Source organism: Poromitra crassiceps (assembly GCF_964638095.1).
Source record: "Poromitra crassiceps genome assembly, chromosome: 12".
NCBI lineage: Eukaryota > Metazoa > Chordata > Actinopteri > Beryciformes > Melamphaidae > Poromitra > Poromitra crassiceps.
This window is the reverse complement of record NC_139632.1, coordinates 13151451-13176922: the sequence shown is the minus strand read 5'-3', so window position 1 is coordinate 13176922 and position 25472 is coordinate 13151451. Positions and strand designations below refer to the sequence as shown.

Here is a 25472-nt window from a genome sequence, read left to right as displayed (position 1 = left end):
GCCTGGACCAGGACATCCACTACTGCCTGGACCAGGCCATCCACTACTGCCTGGACCAGGACATCCACTACTGCCTGGACCAGCCCATCCACTACTGCCTGGACCAGGCCATCCACTACTGCCTGGACCAGGTCATCCACTACTGCCTGGACCAGGACATCCACTACTGCCTGGACCAGGCCATCCACTACTGCCTGGACCAGGACATCCACTACTGCCTGGACCAGCCCATCCACTACTGCCTGGAGAATATAGTGTAGACAGAATGACAATAAAGGCTAACAGCAACACTCAGACTAAGTGAAGAACTAGTATAGGGTGTAGCCCGCTGTACGGGGACCAGAGAGACAGTATGCACCTATAGACACCATAGACATTAAGGTGGACGTTTTTATTTTTTATCTAACCTTTATTTATACAGGAGGAGTCTCACTGAGAGCAATGCTCCCTTTTTCAGGAGTGCCCTGTTCACACCCACACACACACATTCACACCTGAAAGCTGAGCAGTACAACCACAGTCTGATCTGCTGGCCACTGAGCAGCTCCACTGGAGCGGTTGGGGCTAAGTGCCTTGCTCAAGTGCACCTCAGTGGTGGCAATGAGGGAGGGGCAAGCTCTGCTTTTTCACTTTCCCCAGCCAGATTTATCCTGCTGGTCGCGGGGATTGAACCAACGTCCTTCCGGTCACTCGCTCACTTCTCTAACCTTTAGGCCACAAAGCCTTATCCAAAGTAGGGATGTTCATCAGTTATCGAAAATCGATAATTGATTGTTGAATGGAATCGATCATGTGGAATTCTTATCGATTTTGTTGTTGTTGTTTTTTGCGGACTAGGTGTGGGTGGAATTCGTTCCTCTTCGCCCCACTCCATTGCACAGCCGACTAACGTGAGGTGGAGCTTCATATAGTCTCTAGTTTTCTGGCTGGGCACGGGCCTTTGTGCCAACAAAACTGTTTTAAACATGGGGAATTCACACCGGCATGCACCGGGGACAGCAGTGTGTTGGAGAGGAGACACATTGAAATAAAGAGTTAATTGAGGAGAACACATTGTCTTTCGTATTTTCTGCCATAGGCATTCATTTTGTAAAAAAAAATAAAAAATAAAATAAAAAAATATTATTATTAACACATTCACTGCCAGCCGTTTTTTTTTTACTGTAGGTAGGTTCTGCCAGAGGGTTTTTTTGAGGATTCTGGCTCATCTTTCAAGACCGAGGATTCTTTTCTGCTAAGATTTTGTGAACACACAATATCTCAAAAGAACTAATAGAATGTGTGCTTTCTCTGTCTAAAAGAGTTAGTTTGTAGAGTTAGTAGTTATGTAAGCATTAGCAGTTGAATACAGCATGGTTTCAGCGTCTGGAAATTTATTCTGAGATAAACGGCTTTTTGTGAAATTCGATAGAACAGTCACTTTAACCATTCATTTTTGGCATCAGTAAGACGTCAGACATCTAAACAATAGTTTTGAACAGTAATTTCCTCCATAACAGCAGGAAACCCCCCTCTGCTTCCAACTCCTCCCTCCGTGGGCGTTCTCCTCCGCCCTCCTTGGCTCTGCAGCGGGTCTGTGACAAACGAGTTGCTGCTGCCTGGCTCCTGCCTGGCAGTCTGGATGGGGCTCGCTGGATGGGTTTCGCTCGTTTCTTGGCGGTCCGGTTGAGAGCTCTGATGAAGCTCTTGCGATTCTGGGCTTATTTATGGTTCGTGTTTCAAAGTGTGCATCCAGTCTATTCTTGGAACCCCCCACCGTTGCCACCGCTGTGCATCAGCGCGAAAGTGAAAGCGTTTTCGCCATCCATTTTACTGTATGAGAACGGCTTCCTCGCGCTTTTCCCTCCAGTTTTGGCTCGCCTCTTTCTACTGTGGAGAGACATGTCGCCACTCAGTGGGTCGGTAAAATAGATTATACACATTCAATACCTCCAATATTGGTATAGGAGACGTAAAAGGGTTAGATCAACGTCCCACCGTCAAAAAATGAAAAAACGATTTTTTTTACGTAAAAACACGTCATTGGCAGTCAACCGTTGGATTTAGTTTGACGTAAAAACACGTCATTGGCAGTGAACGTGTTAATATGATCGATAATCGATAATTGATCGTTCATTTTCCCCGATTTTCGATTATGGAAATTTTTCAAAATGAACATCCCTAATCCAAAGCGCCTTAAAAGGCCATGAATGTATATATTTTTTACATGTCTGTCCCCAGTAGGAATCAGAACCACTAACCCGGACTACTTTAGACATCATTGCTATACATTTTTGTGTAGTTGCTACAGTGAGAATCAACCCCGTAACCTTGGCGTGTTTGTGTCTGTCTGTTTTAAAATCCTAACCGATTTTGAAATGGGGTTGCGTCACAAACATACGGAGAAACTTGACCGATTTCCTTCTCTCATATCGCAAACAAGCTCACATTACAAGTTTTGAACATGACGGAGCATCACACACACAACTAAGATATTAATAATGATCTTGTCCGATGCAGCTTCTGTATGTGACAACTCACATGACCACCACGGCAGTCAGATGTTTACAGGCATGGGGGAGGAACAGCTGCTTTAGTGCAATAGTTTGCAGTAGGTTACCAAAGGAGAGTGAGCAGGCAGGTGAGTTTGGATGAGGACATGGTTGGAGAGACAGACAGGCAGAGCGGGCTGTCCCTACAGAGGCCCAGAGGTGAGAGTTTAACCATCAGTTTTAATATCTGTTTGTTATAACGTTGGTACGCTATCGCTAGTCTAGCGCTAAAAGGTCTAAAATATTTACCGTTGGTAGGCAACGTCAGCTGTACTGGCTGCGACGTTAAAGTTGTATAATCCAATATTGAAAGGCATAATGAAGACGTGACGCCGCCGTGCCGATACTCACAGACGGATCAGATCAGATAGATTAGAAATGATTGGGGCGGCTGCGATGCCTCTTCGAACGCTTCTGGAGGGTTAAGATTTGATTTGTCAACAGCTCACATTAGCAGATGGTCTGTGCCAAACCTCGGTTCTGACCAAGACTCGGGTCCAGATTTCTCCTCCGACTCTCGGGAGGCCGAGGGGCAAATCCTGGAGAGAAAGTGGCGAAAACCTCTGGTAATGTGAGCCTGGCCTTACTCGGCTGTATTTATGGCATGTGCACCAATTCGTCAAGGCCAGTTCCTGCTCCGTGTGGAAACGTACCTGGCAACCAAGCCGCCTGTGTGAATGGGATTCTCAGTCATGTCAGTGCTCTACCCGTTGGGCTGTGCCAAATTGAAAACTGGTTGATTTCATGGCCATGTTTTTAATTATTTTTCTCTCTGCTCCTTTTCTCCCCCCTCCCCTCCCCTCCCCTGCTCTCTCTGTCTCTCTCTCTCTCTGTCTCTCTCTCTCTCTGTCTCTCTCTCTCTCTCTCTCTCTCTTTCCACTTGGTTATTTCTTTCTTTTTCTTTTCTCTGCTTTCTTCCTCTCCTTGGCAGGCTTCATCGCAGCAGCTGAAATTCACAACCTCCGACTCCTGCGACAGGATCAAGGACGAGTTCCAGTTCCTCCAAGCACAATACCACAGGTACAAACAGAAACATGTCGGTGCATACAGACACACACCCCCATGCATGTACACACAGTCACACACACACACACACACACACACACACATGCATGTGCGCACACACACACACACACACACACACACACTGACAAAGCACAAGCCGTTAAAATACCACAGCCTGCTAAGTGCGGCTCTTTATAGTAAAGCAACATATCTCCAGGCTTTATTACACTTTTCCTGTCTTTATTGAACACATTTTTCCTGGCTTGTTAGCATGCTAAACTGCACAAGTGCTCTGCTGCGATATGGCGCCAATATTTTTGATCCAGAAATGGTGTTTTGCTGCACATGCTGCTCTCGCTTCACATCACAAACTGACTTTCCATTCGGAGCTACTGTTGGCTAATGAGCAGCTACACTGCAGCGTTTTAATTATCCTCTTAGTTCAAGTTGGCCTGATGTCGTTACTCCGCCAGTCTTTTATTTCATGTTTTATTTTCACCAACTCACAGAGGAATAATGCATTTGTACTCCAGGTCTGACTTTGTAGTTGACCGTGATCAAATCAAAGATGTCCGCTTTTTGTTCTAGCCCTACTCCACCACCACCACACTGCATTCTGACTAAAGCCTCCTTTATTGACCTTTGCCTAAATCAATCTCGTTTACCCTCGGCCATTGATCTCTTCCGAGCGCTGAAATGGCGCTCGGGTGCCAGAAGTCTGAGGCGCTCCTCGCTGCCTGGTCTCGACCTCGACCGCTCTGTTTGATAGCGGGTTTAAAGAAGGGGAAGAGGCCGCGGGGGATCTCGGCGAGAAGTCCTCTCTCTCTCTCCCTTTGTGAGTGTGGACTCTTTGAAGCGGGCCTTTCCTTCCTTCCTGTTCGTCTCTCTCTATCTACCTGTCGTCTCAGAACCTTCCAGAGAGGCTCGCCGGCGCTCATCAGAGACAAGACGAAGGCAGATGAAAGCCCCGAAGGCGTATTGTGTTGCCAGATCCCCGCTGCGGTCTGATCACTTCTTGTTTCCGCAGCAGCGTTCCTCTGTAGCAGCGGCACTAACACCTTTTTCCTCGAGCTTTTTGGTTTTTGTAATTCCCACAGCGGCGAGCAGCAACGTTTAACCCTCTTCAGAGAGCCGGGGCGCAGTTGAAAGAATAGCTGTTTTGTCTGCGCGTACAGAACATGCATACAGTGCCTATTGACTCAGGAGGGGGGGGGGGGGGGGGGGGGGAGGGGGGGGAGAGATGTGTTGGGGGGGGGGGGGGTGCTCGGAAGCCACAGACTAGGCTTTGTAGCGCTCTGCTGCTGTGCTTGTCTGTCGCCGAAGCCTTTAAAAGGCAAATGTACCGCAGGCGTTCCCCTGAGTATAGTAGCGAGCATTGTCGCTGTCTTCCTCTGTCCCCCCCCCCCCCCCCCCCACACACACACACACATACAACCCCCCCCCCCCCCCACCTCCCCTCCCCTCGTTCACATGCATAAATAGATCAGGGGATACATAAATCAAAATAAAGATGACAGCAGGAGCGATTTAGAGGCGGAAGGAGCGGCAATAAAACTCCATCAAAGTGTCGTTTGAGAGCAGCGGCGCAGGGCCCGGGGGCTGCCGAGCACCAATCAGAGGAGGCACAAAGCCAATCCCAGGTAGGCTGGCAGCAGGGAGGCCTGTCGTCATGACAACCCACCACACAGCCTACGCATGTTACATGCGGGGATAGCGGGGAAGGTGTTTTTTTTTTTTTTATGTAGGTGGGAAGAGGAGCGATTTGGATAAGTGGACACACACACACACACACACACACACACACACACACACACCCCTCCCCCCCCTCCCTGGTGTGTTGTTCAGGCACAGTTGTGGTGAATGGTGATGAGCTGCTTACCGTGTGGCCTGTTCACCTGGCTTGCTGGAAATCATAAACAGCACCTGGCTCATCTGTAGCCTCAGCATCTGTCTGGCTGATAAAAGGAAAACAACGGGCACAATCGCAGTCACCTTTTGTCACCCATTTCCTATCGGAGTGTCTATCTCACATCATCCACACGCTCTTGGTATTGTTCCACACATGAAGACGCTATAGGCTAGTTTTATTGTGCACAATACATGACATAGAGTCAGAACACGCAGTCCACAGAAAGCAGCCAGGCAATATATCAATAACAATTCATCAGATTGTTGTCTCCTGTAAAATGACACCACTGATAAACCGAAATGCAAACTCAAAAATGATCCAATTAAAAGTAATCATCTGTGGCATTTTCAAATTAATAAATGTCGTAAATCATAAATTGATGTAACATCACGCTGATTCAACCTATGAGCAGTTCATGAAGGCTTTTAAATGTGTTGTTGTTGCCAACAGTTTAGTCTAGGTCTTTCAGAGAAAAAAATCCTCTTGCACGTAAGTGGATGTTTTCTGTTTCCAGCAGCAGCAACAGTGGTTTGTTTTGGAATGAACACAGAGAAGTGGGTTAGCGTGAGCACTGAGTAGTGATAGAATACAGAGAAGTGGGTTAGCGTGAGCACTGAGTAGTGATAGAACACAGAGAAGTGGGTTAGCGTGAGCACTGAGTAGTGATAGAACACAGAAGTGGGTTAGCGTGAGCACTGAGTAGTGATAGAACACAGAGAAGTGGGTTAGCGTGAGCACTGAGTAGTGATAGAACACAGAGAAGTGGGTTAGCATGAGCACTGAGTAGTGAACACAGAAGTGGGCTAGCGTGAGCACTGAGTAGTGATAGAACACAGAGAAGTGGGTTAGCGTGAGCACTGAGTAGTGATAGAACACAGAGAAGTGGGTTAGCGTGAGCACTGAGTAGTGATAGAACACAGAAGTGGGCTAGCGTGAGCACTGAGTAGTGATAGAACACAGAAGTGGGCTAGCGTGAGCACTGAGTAGTGATAGAACACAGAAGTGGGCTAGCGTGAGCACTGAGTAGTGATAGAACACAGAAGTGGGCTAGCGTGAGCACTGAGTAGTGATAGAACACAGAAGTGGGCTAGCGTGAGCACTGAGTAGTGATAGAACACAGAAGTGGGTTAGCGTGAGCACTGAGTAGTGATAGAACATAGAGAAGTGGGTTAGCGTGAGCACTGAGTAGTGATAGAACACAGAGAAGTGGGTTAGCGTGAGCACTGAGTAGTGATAGAACACAGAAGTGGGTTAGCGTGAGCACTGAGTAGTGATAGAACACAGAAGTGGGTTAGCGTGAGCACTGAGTAGTGATAGAACATAGAGAAGTGGGTTAGCGTGAGCACTGAGTAGTGATAGAACACAGAGAAGTGGGTTAGCGTGAGCACTGAGTAGTGATAGAACACAGAAGTGGGTTAGCGTGAGCACTGAGTAGTGATAGAACACACAGAAGTGGGTTAGCGTGAGCACTGAGTAGTGAACACAGAAGTGGGTTAGCGTGAGCACTGAGTAGTGATAGAACACAGAGAAGTGGGTTAGCGTGAGCACTGAGTAGTGATAGAACACAGAAGTGGGTTAGCGTGAGCACTGAGTAGTGATAGAACACACAGAAGTGGGTTAGCGTGAGCACTGAGTAGTGAACACAGAAGTGGGTTAGCGTGAGCACTGAGTAGTGATAGAACACAGAAGTGGGTTAGCGTGAGCACTGAGTAGTGATAGAACACAGAGAAGTGGGTTAGCGTGAGCACTGAGTAGTGATAGAACACAGAGAAGTGGGTTAGCGTGAGCACTGAGTAGTGATAGAACACAGAAGTGGGTTAGCGTGAGCACTGAGTAGTGATAGAACACAGAGAAGTGGGTTAGCGTGAGCACTGAGTAGTGAACACAGAGAAGTGGGTTAGCGTGAGCACTGAGTAGTGATAGAACACAGAGAAGTGGGTTAGCGTGAGCACTGAGTAGTGATAGAACACAGAGAAGTGGGTTAGCGTGAGCACTGAGTAGTGAACACAGAGAAGTGGGTTAGCGTGAGCACTGAGTAGTGATAGAACACAGAGAAGTGGGTTAGCATGAGCACTGAGTAGTGAACACAGAGAAGTGGGTTAGCGTGAGCACTGGATAGAACACAGAGAAGTGGGTTAGCGTGAGCACCGAGTAGTGATAGCCACCAAGGCTGAACCCACAGAAACCCAGCCCAAAAGTTACTTGTTTTGATTTGCCAAGTGATCCTGAATTCTCAACTGGTTACACAGCCAAACTCAACTGGTTACACAGCCAAACTCAACTGGTTACACAGCCAAACTCAACTGGTTACACAGCCAAACTCAACTGGTTACATAGCCAAACTCAACTGGTTACACAGCCAAACTCAGCTGGTTACATAGCCAAACTCAACTGGTTACATAGCCAAACTCAACTGGTTACATAGCCAAACTCAACTGGTTACATAGCCAAACTCAACTGGTTACATAGCCAAACTCAACTGGTTAAACTCAACTGGTTACATAGCCAAACTCAACTGGTTACATAGCCAAACTCAACTGGTTACATAGCCAAACTCAACTGGTTACACAGACAAACTCAACTGGTTACATAGCCAAACTCAACTGGTTAAACTCAACTGGTTACATAGCCAAACTCAACTGGTTACATAGCCAAACTCAACTGGTTACACAGCCAAACTCAACTGGTTACATAGCCAAACTCAACTGGTTAAACTCAACTGGTTACATAGCCAAACTCAACTGGTTAAACTCAACTGGTTACATAGCCAAACTCAACTGGTTACACAGCCAAACTCAACTGGTTACACAGCCAAACTCAACTGGTTACACACCCAAACTCAACTGGTTACACACCCAAACTCAACTGGTTACACAGACAAACTCAACTCCGTGGAGTGGGTGGATTTGAAAGTCTGGACCCAGGCAAATCTCTGGGAAGGACAGAACAAATGCACCCCAGCACTCACTACTTATCAACAGAGAAATCACCACAAAAAAAAGTGTTGATTACCATTTTAAGTATCAAAATAGATATTTACTTAATAGAATTATATAAATACCAGATATGTGTTTCAGTGTTTCAGATGATTTTCACCCAAACTGGAACTGAAACATTGAAGCAAAACTGAAATGGACTCTATTCAATACTGTGGCTGCTGGCAAAATGATAGGAGAAACACAAGCACAGTGTGAGGTATGAGTAGGGGCGCTTTCAGACCTGATAGTCCACTTCCTTGGTTCGCACCTGATGTGAGAATGATAATTATATGGACATTGTTCAGTTTTTCAGCTGGTTCGGTTCGCTTTCACACCAGCCAAAACTTAAACGGTCCAGATAGGGTTGCATGCCAATGCCAACCCTCCTGGATCAGCCAGGAGACTCCAATAATAAGACTCTGGGATGGAAAAAATTAATTCCCAAATTTTTTGACGGCTTAAATTGTGTGTGTGTGTGTGTTACATTGTACTTGGAGTGTGTGTGCGTATTTGGCATTGTGTAATGGTGACAGTGGGTGTGTGTTTGAGAGAGAGAGAGAGAGAGAACTGCTGTGTGTCATTATGTGGCAATAAAGTGGGCTGTCTAACCTCCCAATAAAAATAAAAAAATCTGGTAATTTGGTCAACATAAAACAAAAGCCTTGCAATTTGTGCCTAATAGTATGCCTAATATCCTGTAGACTAGAGGATTACGCATATGAACGCCTGTCAGGAATAAATAATAAGAAATAATGAAGACGCTGTAATCAGACAATCTTATCAGAGAAGGGTGGCTCTGATGAGACCACGACGCCATTTGCCATAGAAACCATGGAGGTAAATTGGTCCAGTCCAAACTGCTGCTGATTGCAATCATGCAAAAATCCCCAAAAGTTGATCCATGCAGTTTCACCAGTCACCAAAACAGGATGTGAAGATGGTTTTTAACCAATAAAATGTTTGTCTTCAGAGCAGATGGCTGGTTTAATCCAAACACGCCTGCAAATGTCTGTTGAAGAGCTTGACGCTCGAAACGTCACTTCTTTTTTGGTGCTAAATGAAACCGCTGGAAACGGAGCCCTGCAGTGTGTGTGCTGTTTTTATTGTTTTTGTGCACTTTTTTTTCAAACCTTCAGCTCAGAACCTGCCCTCACTGCTTTTTGGATGTGCGCGTTCTTTCTCCTCGTTGTTAATACGAGGATGCTGGATGCTGGACTTCCGGGTAGTGCAGCGGTAGATTCCCCGCCTACCAACACGAGGGTCGCAGGTTCGAGCTCCCGTGTTACCGCCGGCTTAGTCGGGCATCCATACAGGCACAATTGACCCGTGTCTGCAGGTGGGAAGCCGGATTAAGGGTATGTGTCCTGGTCGCTGCACTAGTGCCTCCTCTGGTCGGTCGGGGTGCCTGTTTGGAGGGGAAGATAGCGTGATCCTCCCACGCACTACGTCCTGCTGGTGAAGCCACACGCTGTCAGGTGAAAAGAAGCAGCTGCCAACTCCACATGTATCAGAGGAGGCATATGCTAGTCTACAACTCTTCCCAGATCGGCAGAGGGGGTGGAGCAGAGACCGGGGCAGCTTGACAGGGGGAATTGGCGAAGTACAATTGGGGAGAAAACAGGCGTGTGGGGTTGAGCGCAATGCTTCCTGCAGTCGGGTGGATGTCCGATCACGTTCTCACTCCATACGAACTGTACCTGAGTCCATTCGGGCAGGTGTAAACACAGCAATCGCATTCGGGTGCGGACCAAAACAACCGGCCCGAGACTTTCAGTTCAGTTAGTTATGTTTATAGCCCTTATCACACACGCAGGTCTCAAAGGACTTGACATAGCATCATCACAGTATACTACATCATATATCTACACACAACATAGGTTACATACAGCATATACATACTACATGTTTTACTAGATTATATGCATTGTGATATCATACTACACAAACACTGCATATCTTAAGACTGTGGGAGGAAACCAGAGCACCCGGAGGAAACCCACGCAAACATGGGGAGAACTTATGGCTCATATTTTCCACCACATACAGTATAACAGCACAGTACAGCTCTACTCGACCTGGTCTTACTCGGCTCTACTTGATTAACACTCTGCTTCCATAGCAAGTTTACTCGCCTCCGCCCACACCTGGTCGTCATAGCGACCGCATATCTGCCCCTCCGCCCATAGCCGAAGTAGCCTATAACATATAATGTTAAAATTAAATCCATACACGGAACTTTTAAACTGGTTATGAAATACTGGTGCCTCTAAATGACCTACAGTGTACATGGGCAAATGTGACAATCGGCCAGGAGAATGGATATCACTTTGTTGTTACTCAAACTCACATGCATGCGCTGCGCTGGGGACGGCAGGGAGAAGGGAAGCCTCTACCCCGGGGGCCTCTCAACAGGCAAGACCGCGGCTTCGCTAAACCCCCCGCCTCCGGCCTAGCGGAGCCGACGTTACAACTACAAGGGCTTCCCGAGGAGCGGACTTTTTCTCTCTCAAAACAATTGAAAACCACCGTCATGTTAAAGCTGAGCAAGGAGATCGATTTTATTTCACCAGAGCCGAAGGCAGCAACACAAAAGACTGATGGAAATAACAGAATAGAAGGTAAGCCCCACTAAACTGGTATCCAGCATTGACAGTAGATTAATAGTAAACACTATTCTGCCTGACGATTCTGCCTGACCAATCAGTCGTCTGCAGTGTTTTCACATCACCGTATGGTACCGGGGCCACAGCGCTGGAACCTCAACAAAGCAGGGAACAAAACTAGCACGACTCAACCCCGACTCAATCCGGGCTGTCCAGGTTTTTGATCGGTGGAATGAGACAAAAAAGCGAGACGAGCTGGGCGGGGCCGCGCTGATACCAGCGGTGGAAATGGGCCAATACAGTACAAAGTCCACACAGAAAGGACCATTGTAGAGATTTGAACCCACGACCTTCTTGCTGTGAGGCGACAGTGCTAACCACTGAGCCCGCCTGTTGAAGAGGTGGTCTCGGTCCAGTCGTTCATTTTGGTCCGCACCCGAGTGCGATTGCTGTGTTCACACCTGCCCAAACGAACCGCACCAAACCAGAGTTTGAGTCGACCGAACTAAACGGTCAGGTGTGAAAGCGTCCTAAGAGTGCCATTATCGCCCGTGTGGAACGCTGTGTTCAGCCTGCCAGTTAAGACCAACGACGATGAAGCTTCAGCCCCGCGCTCACTGTAATCGAGCTGTCAGCTGAGGAGAACATCCCAGCAAAAATATACACACAACACACCATCAAACAGGTTTCAGACTCATGCCAAATCTGAAGCTATCCGCCGCGCGCACGCGTGTACCTATCTTTATTTGATCCTGATCTTACCCAATCCTGGGATTGGATGATGCCTTCCCAGACTGCCAATCAAAAGCACGGAGGGCCTTTTTTTCCTTTTTTTCTTTTTCTTTTGATGAGCAGGGTGACGGCGCTGACGCGTCCTTCTTTGTCCTGTCGCCTCGCGTGACATCAGCGCTGACATGATTACAGCTAATGGCTGTCGCGGGGGGACAGCGACAAGCCTCATCACCCTGACGTTCACTCGCCGTATTTAGCCGTGACTTTGATTTGACTGCCTCTTCTCTGATTTAGAAAGCAGCCGTTTAGGTCTCCTCTCTGTGAGTTCAGAAGGAGCTTGTCCTCCTCACCATGACGCCAGGGGAGCAGGGTGGTGATGGCAGTGAGTCATGGCGAGGACAGGGGTGATTATGATGATGATGATGATGATGATGGTAATGATGGTGGAGGTAATGATGGCGGAGATGGTACTGATGATGATGAAAGGTGATGACAATGTTGTTGACGGAAGCGGAGGTAATGATGACGAAGGAGCAAGTCACCCGCTGTCGGCGCTTTAGAAAGAACACCGTGGAGCCGACTAACCAGATCTGACTCTCTCCTCCTCTCTCCTCCTCTCTCCTCCTCTCTCCTTCTCTCTCCTCCTCTCTCCTCCTCTCTCCTTCTCTCTCCTCCTCCTCCTCTCTCCTTCTCTCTCCTCCTCCTCCTCTCTCCTTCTAGTTTGAAGCTGGAGTGTGACAAGTTGGCCAGTGAGAAGTCGGAGATGCAACGCCATTATATCATGGTGAGTTGTGTGTGTGTGTGTGTGTGTGTGTGTGTGTGTGTGTGTGTGTGCGTGTGCGCGCGCGCGTGTGTGCGTGCGTGCGTGCGTGAGGCAGAGACGATCTCTGTATCCTTAAGCGATGTTGAACCAGTGCTTGATTTGTAAATGATGAGGTCCCGGAACACCGAGTGCTCGGTGTTCCCGAGAGGGAAAAGGTTCCGGACCGGAACATATCGAGACAACAAGCACATTGGAGGCATGGTGGTGCTCAGTAACAGCCATATAGCTTAGACCTAAACAGCCTATAAACATGACTAAATGACCGACTATATGACCTTAGAGCTCTGCTACTACTGGGGACTAGGGGTGTCACGATACACTCAGTTCACGATACGATACGTATCACGATACTGGGTTCACGATAACGATACGATACGATACGATTTTAACAATATTTTTTTAAACTTGAATAATGACAATATATGACTGGAAAAGTAGTATTTTATTTGAAATGCACAAATACAAAACATGCTGTTGTGGGAAATTGTTATTACAATAACAACTAGAAAAAACATGAGATTGGAGATAAGGCTTATCTTGAAATAGAATGAGTTACACCGTCACTTAGATTTATTTTGAACTAAAAGGTTTCTCAGCAGTATAAATTCTCATTATGCATCTTCAGTTTTTCTTCAAACTCAAACAACAAGACTTTTCTTAGTCTATTTTTTATGCATCTTCAGTTTTTCCTGTCAAGTAAACAGTTTTGCCAGAAACTCAATTGAATGGTTTCTCTCCTGTATAACTTCTCATGTGTCTCTTCAGAGACTTGTTCAACTGAACTACTTTCCACACATTGAACTTCAACAAACAAAGACGTTTCTTTGTCTATTTTAGAAAAAAAAAAAAAATGTATTTATTATTATTATTTTTTTCACGATATGAGATTTCATCTCAACGATACATATCGTGACGTTTTACTATCGCGAAATTTCGTGGGACGATATATTGTGACACCCCTACTGGGGACCAAACAATATTTGATTATTGTATTAGGCTACATAATGCACATTTTTACAAACCTACCGTCAAGTAGTGGACTAAAGATGTAACTGCACTGTGCACAACATAAACATGCCCACATAGGCTACTACTGGTACATCCTAATCATACATAAAGGAAACTACAATGGCTTCAACCATCAGCAGAGACATTATAGTTTGATAGTTACACATCAGTGTTTAATACAAATATTTTCATAGGATATTGATTTTGAATGTAGGAAACAATGTCAGCGAATAATGCAGTAAAACATGCGGTGATGCAGCTAGAAGTAGACCTAAATGCGACAGTCAGCTGGACCGAGCTGGTTTTGAAATGCCCACAGAGATGTGGGGCTTATACAGCCCTTCATGTCAACCAATTATCATGCTATGACCACTTATTTCTAGACACTCGACATAACATGCAAAATGACCACATATTTAACTGTGGGGATTTCTGCTTAGCAGTTGTCTATGCAAATCTGCATTTTTGATTGTCCCAGCACAGACCTTACAGAATATGCTAACACGATTACCAAAAGCAAACATAGTTACCTTGTCTCATTTTCCAAAATAGTCCACACAGCGGACATATGGCAAATTCCACTTTTATCCATGATGATGTGTGAGGTTTACCATAACACGCAATGCACTCGTGTCAAGTGATGACTATGCGCTTGTTGTTACTTTCTAATAGGGTAAAAACAGCTGTCTTCATATGGAGATGAGACAGTTAGGCTTTTGGACGGGAGGGGGAAGGAAAGCAGCTATGGGGAGTATTACATGGCAGACAACAACAACAGAAGGTTTGATCTGCCACCAGGTGCCGGGTCCACGCAAATAGCTACCAGAATGCAGGTAGTCGTGTTCCGGCAGAAATGTTAGCACTGTGTTGAACCGATGTCATATTTATTTTGAATCTTATGTCAGTTAAATTCAGTGGATGCAGATAAAACATTAAATGTGTGTTGATATGTTACCAAGACATTTTCTCTGTACCTGCATCAAGATCCCGCCCCCTCTGTTCACCCCCCCCTTCTCCGTCACTCTACCCTGCACCTCCTTCCCTCTGCAGCATCATGCTTCTCTTGTCTCTCTTCTTGTTGCTCTTTTCATGATTGGCCCTCTCATCTTAGCTCCCGCTTTGTTTCCTGACTTGTTATGTGTCATCCCCTCCCCCCCCCCCTCCTCTCTCTCACACACACACACACACACACTCCCCCCCCCTCTCCTCTCTCACACACACACACACACACTCCCCCCCCCCCCCTCTCCTCTCTCTCACACACACACACACTCCCCCCACCCCCCCTCCTCTCTCTCACACACACACACACACTGACGCACACCCAGTCAGCAGCCCCACACACATATGCGCACACACAATACACACACATGCTTTCATACACACTCCCACTCCATCAGTGGCAAGCCTAGCCTTGTAGCCCCAGACCGACCCCCCCTCCCCTCCCCGCCCCCCGCCCCCCCTCCTCCCCCCTCCTCTAATAGCCTATCGGGTTGCCCTGCTCCCCCGGCTGACGGCGGCACCTCCATTTCCCCAGCGCTGTAATTACTTTAGGGAGCTTCCGCGCGGGCCCAGCGGCTAGTGAGAGCCAAAGAAGGGGTGTGTGTGTGTGTGTGTGTGTGTGTGTGTGTGTGTGTGTGTGTGTGTGTGTGTGTGTGTGTGTGTGTGTGTGTGTGTGTGTGTGTGTGTGCGTGCGCGTGCGCCTGTGCCTGTGTGTGTGTGTATACATATGAGAGAGAGCGTGTGTGCGTATGAGATAGTGTGAGTGTCAGTGTGAGATCGAAAGAGTGTGTGTGAGAGCGAGAGAAGTGTGTGTGTGTGTGTGTGTGTGTGTGTGTGTATGTGAGAGAGAGATCTGTGTGTTGTTTGTTTTCCAGTGACGGAGCCAGTGCCCCTGCAGACAGAGTGGGTGATTAACAGGGTTGACGCCTAGAGGGTGGCCCTCTCATTAACACTGAGCACACACACACACACACACACACACACACACACACACACACACACACACACACACACACACACACACAGACTCTCTCTCATTCCCTAATGCCTATCCCTGTGCCTTTTCTTTTTGTTTAAAAGGTATCTTGTTTTCTTTATGTACGTACGCACATAACGTACGCACGTACCTATGTACGTACGCATGTGTGTTTGTGCTTACATGTGTTTGTCTGTATACAAAATGAATGTGAATTGTCACAGTTTTCTTGGGAGGCATATACTGTACAGTATATGTCAAATGATGTGACATCCACTAACCCGTTTTGAAAATAAAACGTATTCCTATCCACACATGCGTTTCAGGAATGATCGCTGTCCATACTACACACCTGAAAACGCATATCAATAATGACCATTCACGCACACTGGGCATGATCGCAAGCTAGGTGTTTGAAAATGTCAGTCTTTTTACTTTGGATAATGCTACTTAAAGGCATTTTTGGTGGATATGTTCATTTAACACTTACATGTAATGTGTGAGTTGACCAAGATAATCTCACATACCTTTAATCTGAGTACGGTAAATCTTTACATTTAATTCTCATATTTCTTTTCTAATTTTGTCCTCTTTGTGTCCTCTTTGTCTTCCTCCCTCTCTACCCGCAGTACTATGAGATGTCCTACGGGCTCAACATTGAGATGCACAAGCAGGTGAGTTTACACTGAATCCTGTGACAGAAAGCCCTTCTATTCCCATCACAGACTGTAGCACATCAAACAGACACACGCTGTCACACTTTGCACAGGCAGAAAGCTCTACATGTTGAATAGAAAGAGTGATGTCGAGTCATTGTCTCCGCTCCATAGTTTGGGTTTTTAAAAGTGGCCGTTGTGAGATGTGGCATTTGCCCTGAGTTTCATCAAGTCAAATCTTAAATGTTTTTAACCTATATTTAATTTAATTTAGAAAGAAATAGAAGAGCGTTTTGCCTCTGAAAGGAATGTTTAAAATGAAAGAAGCACTGTTGTCCTATCGGAGTACAGGTCCTGCATGGGTGGACTGATGTCTTAGGGGAAAAACAATAGACTTTTGAGGCCATGCATTTGGGTAAATTGAAGACAGTTTTAAGACTTTATCAGGACTTGTAGACACTGATTTTTTGGGGGGTCAGAATTAGTAGCTAGATTTGTTGTGTGTAATGGCGGGCGGTCTATTGGTCCTTGATGGTCGAGAGAGAGCTGAGGCACAAAGCAAAACTCTTGATTTTTCGGTCAATCTTGGTTCCGAGCCTCGTCCATGGTACCGACTTGGATTGGCCTGCTGCCACTCACTGACCTGGATACACTGCTAGGAGATGGATGGATGGAGGGATGAGAAATAACGTCTCTGGGGGGTCTGAAAAGTTAAATAACGTCTCTGGGGGGTCTGAAAAGTTGGCTCAGTTGAGAACAGTTTTGAGCCAAACAAGCTGCACAGTAGGAAGTGCTGCCTACGCAAGCATTGAGGAGACATCTGCTGCTGTTTCTTCTGCTTAATGAATTACCAATTTGTGTCACTGATGCCCTCTGCTGGTTGGGTGGCTGCATTTCAAAAGCCATAAAGCCATCAAATTATGCAAGCGCACTACGTAAGGGATAATCAACGACTAGGTGTGCGTTATGTAAGGGATAATGTATAGTGAGGCGGTGATTACGGGGGAAATAATGACCGACAGGTGAATGATTGAGCCCGTTTTCAACGACAAAGCGGTTTCATTCGTAATTGGCACACAAGACACCACAGCTGCAACTGGTTGGCCTAATTAGTAGTGTCTGCTGACAAAAGGCTCTTATCAACTGATTAATCCAGGTGTGGCAGAGCAGCGGTCGGTTGTCGAGAAATAATGACCGGTGAATCTTGTTGATTGACCAATCAGAATCGAGTATTCAAGAGAGCCGTGTTCTAAATGATTTTAATGCACGATGTGGAGGCAAATAACCTCCGCCTCCGCGAAGTGCATTAAAATCCTATAACGCACACCTAGGAGTTGATTATCCCGCTTATACTATGGTCATTTGCCAACAATATAAAATTAAAGCATTTGTGAATTTTTGGTGCAAGTTTAGCCATCAAAAGTTTTTCACAAGCCATAACTCTGACTAAGTGCACGTTCACACCATACGCCAATCCCACGCTGAAGCTACGCAGTTTCATTTCTGCGTCCTTGTTAACAGGCGAGTCCGTTCACACCAGCCGCACGCGGAGCCACGCTGAAGCTAAAAAAAAAAAAAAAACTACGCTGAACCGATAGTTTCAGCTTCTGTTTTATTTTCCAAGCATCCAGCGTGCAGCAGCTGATGTGCCAGGCATGAAGTCATTGCAAGTTGTGAGGGGGGGAGGGGCCGGAGGAGCATCTCCGAGCCAGGCGCTGAGGAAAAGAGTGTTTCTGGAGTGAGCGGTTTAGCGTGACACTCAGCTTCAGTGTGACTTTAGCGTGGGTTTGTTATATGGTTGACGTATGGTGTGAACAAAGCGTAATACCTGGAACAAGCATTAACATCCCGTCAGCTTCTCATGCAATGGAAACGTTGTTTGCTGTTGCAGTAATTAGGATGAACCTTGGATACGAGCCGGTATGATGCAGGGAAGCTAGTCCGCTCAGCTCACAGAAGCTGAGGTAGTGAGTTGAATAACGTTAGCTGTGCTGTTTGATTAAACAGCTGTGCAGGTTGGGGAGTGGATGAATTTACAACATGTAATTAGACTTGAGCCGGACTACGTGTGCATTATACGGTTTTAATGCACACCTGCGGGCCAATCAGAAACAAGTATTCACCATGGCATAAAGAACTTGACAGGGCATACATGTTCCTATGTCCTGTCATCAACACCTGTGTGGGCTGCATCTCCTTAGTTTGTATACGGGTTAGGGCTGTTCGATTTTGCCTAAAAATTAAATTGACGATTTTTTCTCTCAAAACTCGATTTTTGATTTAGATTTTTTTATACTATTATACTTCTCTAAACATTTGTTGCCTTGCAGAGCTCTTTTTTTCTCTTTTTTTCATAAGTGACAAACGCTTTTACTCTGAAGGCAGAACAACCCAACCTCCTTCCTGTTTTAACCTAACTTGCTATGCCTAACTTCCTGGCTGTTGCTTGCTAACCTGCAGTCACTTGACACTGGTGGATTTTAGACCATTGTTACAGTCTGTGACTGTTAGTCTGTAAATCGTTTGTATTATTTATTTCCTTACCCCCACACTGATGCAAACATACATTTGGCTGAGTTAGCTGCACAATGCACATTACTCCAGTGATTAAATAAATCCATGTCCTGTAAAAATACTGATCCTCCTCAGTTTAGGGAAAGGGTTCATACATAGAGTGATGAATCATGATGATGATCAATTTAATCTATTTGTCAGGTGGTCCAGTATTTTCGTGATGAGAGCAGGCAACTGACAAATAGGCAGGCACTATCTATTATAATAATAAGATTAATAATAATAATAATTCATATGATCATATCATAATAACAGACATGGAAATTAGACTTAGACTAATTTTAAATATGTCCCTACAGTATTATATTATTATTTCTCTCTCTTTAATAATAATAATAATCGTTAGATTAATCGACTAATCGAAAAAATAGTCGTTAGATTAATCAATAAGAAAATAATCGTTTGGGACAGCCCTAGTGTGCGGGGTGTACGGGGTAGCCCTCTATTTCCGTTTATCACCGTGTGAGCTTGTTGGGTGCGTGCCCAGAATGCTGTCCAGGTCATCATAAATAGGACATTTGTCCTTCTCATTGGTCGATGCACCGAACCATCCAAAAGGGGAAAAATCACACTACAAACGACCCGAACCAGACCAAGGTTGTGCTGTTTGGTCCGGACCGTGTCCGGGGGAAGGTTTCACACCTGTCATTTTGGTTCAGATCAAACTGAAAAGTCTGGACCAAATAAGGTCGGTGTGAACGGCCCATTCTGTGTTGTACAATTGTAACATATATGTCTCTGCCCCAAAAGCACAGGAACAAATCCCTGTAGGTGTTCTGTGTGAAAGCCCCATGCAAGAAAAGCATTGGCTCACAAGATGAGAGTAAAGCCACTCCCACCAGTTGATGCAGACACAGCTGTTCCCCCCCCTCGTCCTACACCTGCACATCATGGTTTGGCAGGTGTGTGACTGGCAGAGATCATCTCTCCTGCTTCTCCGAGGAGCTGGACACATTTGAACGATGTCACCGGAGGCTGTGTTTTAAATGTAGACGCCGAGGGCCTAGTTAATGTCAGACATACACTGCTTCCTGTTGTACAGCATTCCAGCACCAGTCTGACAATGGTTGGATAAGGAAGGAAAAGTCATATCCATGTCATGTAATATATCTTTGTCTCTGAAAGGAACTGCACACACAAAGTGTGGAGAAAGATTGACCTGTTCAGTCCCAATGTAGTTATGAGCGCTCATTCTATGTAGCTCTCTCTACCCACACAGTCATTTCACACCATGTGATGTTGAGGGATCTTGCCTGTTTGAGAGTCTTTTTGCGGCGCCATTATCAGCACTACCATGCTGGTATTTGCCTAAATAAAATAAAAATCTTACAATCCCAGCAGCACATGAATGCAGCATTCGGCTACGCTACGCTGTAGCCCACTTTGTCGGGGGCGGGGCTGTAAAATAGTGGATAAATAGTTTTGAACGTCGCACAGACCCCGCCCTGCCAAATGACTCGTTTCACTCGCAAATTAGCCGGCTAGGCCTGGTGGAAGTCTCTGGTGCGCAAAGCTCCAGGCCAGCGTGGGGGTGTCTCTCCAGACGACAACAGATAGATTCAGTCAGTGTCTCGTCGTCATGATGCTGGGGGCTGGTGCTGTATGGCTGATGCTGGGGGCTGAGCTGGGGGGAGTCTTTTGTGCTCAGGCTGGAGGAGGGAGAGAGCGATGGGCCTCAGAAGGACTAGCCCTTATTGGTGACCTCGTCTGGCTCTGCCCTCCACACACACACACACACACACAGTCATATGATTGACGGGCACACACACTGACATATCACCAAAACTGCGTCCACACTGACAAATGGAACCTCTCCCACTCACGTTATGTGCATATGTGTACACGCACACACACACACACACACACACACACACACACACACACATGCACATGCACAGCAGTAGCAGCTTCTGTGATGTAAAGACCTTCACATATATGCACCCACACAGAGGCAGGAAGTACAACACAGGTACTGTGATGCATGCGGGTCCAAGACGCACGCACGCACACATGCACACACACACACACACACACACGCACGTACGGACGCACGGACGCACACACACACACGCACGCACACACACGCACACACGCATGCACGCACGCACACACACACAGGCAGTTTTGTAGGCAAGGAAACACACAGAGCTGTGCTCAGCCTCATGAGTGCAATTCATCACACCCCACTCCTTTATCTGACAGGGATGAAATATTTAGAAATTCACAGAGGCGGGGGAGTGTGTGTGTGTGTGTGTGTGTGTGTGTGTGTGTGTGTGTGTGTGTGTGTGTGTGTGTGCCTGCCTGCCTGCCTTCCTGCGTGTGTTTTGTACATTTGTGTGTGCTTCTTCTCTAATTGCCTGTTGTGTGTACAGTTCTTAGATTTGTGTGTGTGTGCTCGGCTATTTTACCGTGTGTCTTTGTGAGTCCAGGTGTGTGTGTGTGTGTGTGTGCACGCCGCGTGTGTGTGTGTGTGTCTAATTTAGTACATGTCATTGTGTGTGCTTCCCTGTTTTCCCCTGTGTGTGTGTGTGTGTGCGTGCATGGATTGAGCCTGTGCCACTGTGTGCATAAGTATTTGTGTTTTTGTACACGTGTCCTCCCCTATTATCCTCTGTGTGTGTGTGTATGTGCGTGTGTGTGTGTGTGTGTGTGTGTACACTGTGAGCACTGTGAGTGGGCGCGGAGGAGCGCTAGTTCCATTAGAGAGTTGAAATTGAAGGGGATGTGTGGAAACGAGTGTCGAGGAGCATTCATGTCTGAGCCTATTGTGTACAGCCCCCTCCTGCTGCTCCTCTCTCTCCACCTCTGTCTCTCTCTCTCTCTCTCCACCTCTGTCTCCGTTTCCCTCTCTCTCTCTCTCCACCTCTGTCTCTCTCTCTCTCTCTCTCTCTCCACCTCTGTCTCCGTTTCCCTCTCTCTCTCTCTCCACCTCTGTCTCTCTCTCTCTCTCCACCTCTGTCTCTTTTTCCCTCTCTCTCTCTCTCTCCACATCTGTCTCTTTCCCTCTCTCTCTCCACCTCTGTCTCTTTTTCCCTCTCTCTCTCTCTCTCCACATCTGTCTCTGTTTCTCTCTCTCTCTCTCTCCACCTATGTCTTTTTCTCTCCACTCTTTCTTTATCTGCCTGTTCTCTCTCTCTCTCTCTCCTCCTCTTCTCCTCTCTCTCTCTTCACTCTGTCTTCTCTTGCTGAGGAGTGGCAGTTGTGTTGAGTTGTGGATGGACCTGGGGATATGTTGAATGAAGCCGTGTAGTCGCTGGGTCCTCTTTTCTGGTCTTGTTCTGTTCTCTGGCGGTGTTTTTCGTCCTCTCCTTGCCTGTAGCTTCCACAGCTCACTCGCTAGTTGGTCTCTCAAGCCAGTCTATCTCTTCCACAAGCTTCGAATGCTCCAGAGACAGTCTGTACTTCAGCCCTTATATTGTGGAGAGAGGAAGATCTTCCAAAGAAAAGAAGAAAAAAGAAAAAAACGCTTCAGGCCAGAAGGAAGTTCAATGGTATTCGACCAATCATGACACATGTTTACGAAAATAAATATATTAAAAATTTAAAAATATCTTGTCCAATTTCCATTTCTGCTCAGCAGCTAGCTAGCTAGCTAGCAATCGACTACCGTAGTTTGTTTTCCAGTCGGAGCGATTAAACGACTGCACAGGGAAATGTGGATACCGGTCTTATTTTGACTGGATATCCTGCCTTTTTTTTTGACCCACATTGAGAGCTGCTGAAGTACAGGCGGGTAGGTGGGAGTGTTTGTTCATTGCAGGAGCCGACATGTCTGTCTTGAGAGACTGCTTATGCGGAAAACATGCTACAACGTCAAAGCCCTTGCTGAATGCACCGCGGGCTGCGCCGCAGCTGGCGAGCCTGCCGGCGCAGCTGACCTGCAGCTTCCCAAAAATATGACTCGACGCAGCTGACGTGAACAGCACAAGTATAATATAATGTAGATGGGGAGATAACAGGAGAGAGTGAAAGCTATTGCCAAGTACAGTATATGCACGACTATATTCTCTCCTTGGGCTAATAACTTCTAGTCAGTGAAATCACACAATTTACTCATTTTGCTGGGGACTCCCCTGCGACGCCTTCGTCAAGCTGACCTTCGAGTATATAGGTCTAGCTGCCGTCCGTGTTCACCCCAAACTGCCTGACTATATACACTCACATCCCCACCCTGCCTGACTATATACACTCACATCCCCACCCTGCCTGACTATATACACTCACAGCCCCACCCTGCCTGACTATATACAGTACACTCACATCTCCACCCTGCCTGACTATATACACTCACATCCCCACCCTGCCTGACTATATACACTCACATCCCCACCCTGCCTGACTATATACACTCACATCCCCACCCTGCCTGACTATATACACTCACATCCCCACCCTGCCTGACTACATACACTCACATCCCCACCCTGCCTGACTATATACACTCACAGCCCCACCCTGCCTGACTATATACAGTACACTCACATCTCCACCCTGCCTGACTATATACACTCACATCCCCACCCTGCCTGACTATATACACTCACATCCCCACCCTGCCGACTATATACACTCACATCCCCACCCTGCCGACTATATACACTCACATCCCCACCCTGCCGACTATATACACTCACATCCCCACCCTGCCTGACTATATACACTCACATCCCCAACCTGTCTGACTATATACACTCACATCCCCACCCTGCCTGACTATATACACTCACATCCCCACCCTGCCTGACTATATACACTCACATCCCCACCCTGCCTGACTACATACACTCACATCCCCACCCTGCCGACTATATACACTCACATCCCCACCCTGCCTGACTACATACACTCACATCCCCACCCTGCCGACTATATACACTCACATCCCCACCCTGTCTGACTATATACACTCACATCCCCAACCTGTCTGACTATATACACTCACATCCCCACCCTGTCTGACTATATACACTCACATCCCCACCCTGCCTGACTACATACACTCACATCCCCACCCTGCCGACTATATACACTCACATCCCCACCCTGTCTGACTATATACACTCACATCCCCACCCTGCCTGACTACATACACTCACATCCCCACCCTGCCGACTATATACACTCACATCCCCACCCTGTCTGACTATATACACTCACATCCCCAACCTGTCTGACTATATACACTCACATCCCCACCCTGTCTGACTATATACACTCACATCCCCAACCTGTCTGACTACACACACTCACATCCCTACCCTGCCTGACTACATACACTCACAGCCCCACCCTGCCTGACTACATACACTCACAGCCCCACCCTGCCTGACTACATACACTCACATCTCCACCCTGCCTGACTACATACACTCACAGCCCCACCCTGTCTGACTACATACACTCACATCCCCACCCTGCCTGACTACGTACACTCACAGCCCCACCCTGCCTGACTATATACACTCACATCTCCACCCTGCCTGACTATATACACTCACATCTCCACCCTGCCTGACTATATACACTCACATCTCCACCCTGCCTGACTACATACACTCACATCCCCACCCTGTCTGACTACATACACTCACAGCCCCACCCTGCCTGACTATATACAGTACACTCACATCTCCACCCTGCCTGACTATATACACTCACATCTCCACCCTGCCTGACTACATACACTCACATCTCCACCCTGTCTGACTACATACACTCACAGCCCCACCCTGCCTGACTACATACACTCACATCTCCACCCTGCCTGACTACATACACTCACATCCCCACCCTGTCTGACTACATACACTCACAGCCCCACCCTGCCTGACTATATACAGTACACTCACATCTCCACCCTGCCTGACTATATACACTCACATCTCCACCCTGCCTGACTACATACACTCACATCTCCACCCTGCCTGACTATATACACTCACAGCCCCACCCTGCCTGACTACATACACTCACATCCCCACCCTGTCTGACTACATACACTCACAGCCCCACCCTGCCTGACTATATACACTCACATCTCCACCCTGCCTGACTACATACACTCACATCTCCACCCTGCCTGACTATATACACTCACATCTCCACCCTGCCTGACTACATACACTCACATCTCCACCCTGCCTGACTATATACACTCACATCTCCACCCTGCCTGACTATATACACTCACATCTCCACCCTGCCTGACTACATACACTCACATCTCCACCCTGCCTGACTATATACACTCACATCTCCACCCTGCCTGACTACATACACTCACAGCCCCACCCTGCCTGACTATATACACTCACATCTCCACCCTGTCTGACTATATACACTCACATCTCCACCCTGCCTGACTATATACACTCACATCTCCACCCTGCCTGACTACATACACTCACATCTCCACCCTGCCTGACTATATACACTCACAGCCCCACCCTGCCTGACTACATACACTCACAGCCCCACCCTGCCTGACTACATACACTCATATCCCCAACCTGCCTGACTATATACACTCACAGCCCCACCCTGTCTGACTACATACACTCACATCTCCACCCTGCCTGACTACGTACTAGGGATGGGCATTTCTAGCAAAAGGTCTATGGAAAAATGAATGGTGGATGAAATCCCATGGACAGGGAGAGGGGGGGACTTTGGCAC

General features: G+C 47.0%; 1 protein-coding gene across 3 annotated transcripts in view; it reads left to right on the top strand.

Annotated features, from left to right (window-relative positions):
* tle5 (TLE family member 5, transcriptional modulator) overlaps positions 1-25472 on the top strand; it is a 66333-nt gene that overhangs the window by 31098 nt on the left and 9763 nt on the right. For all 3 annotated transcript variants that reach the window (XM_083647465.1, XM_083647464.1, XM_083647463.1), the window contains exons 2-4: positions 3463-3551; positions 12479-12542; positions 16197-16241. In XM_083647465.1, coding sequence (XP_083503591.1) covers positions 3463-3551; positions 12479-12542; positions 16197-16241 — 198 coding nt within the window. The remainder of the gene's footprint in view (positions 1-3462; positions 3552-12478; positions 12543-16196; positions 16242-25472) is intronic.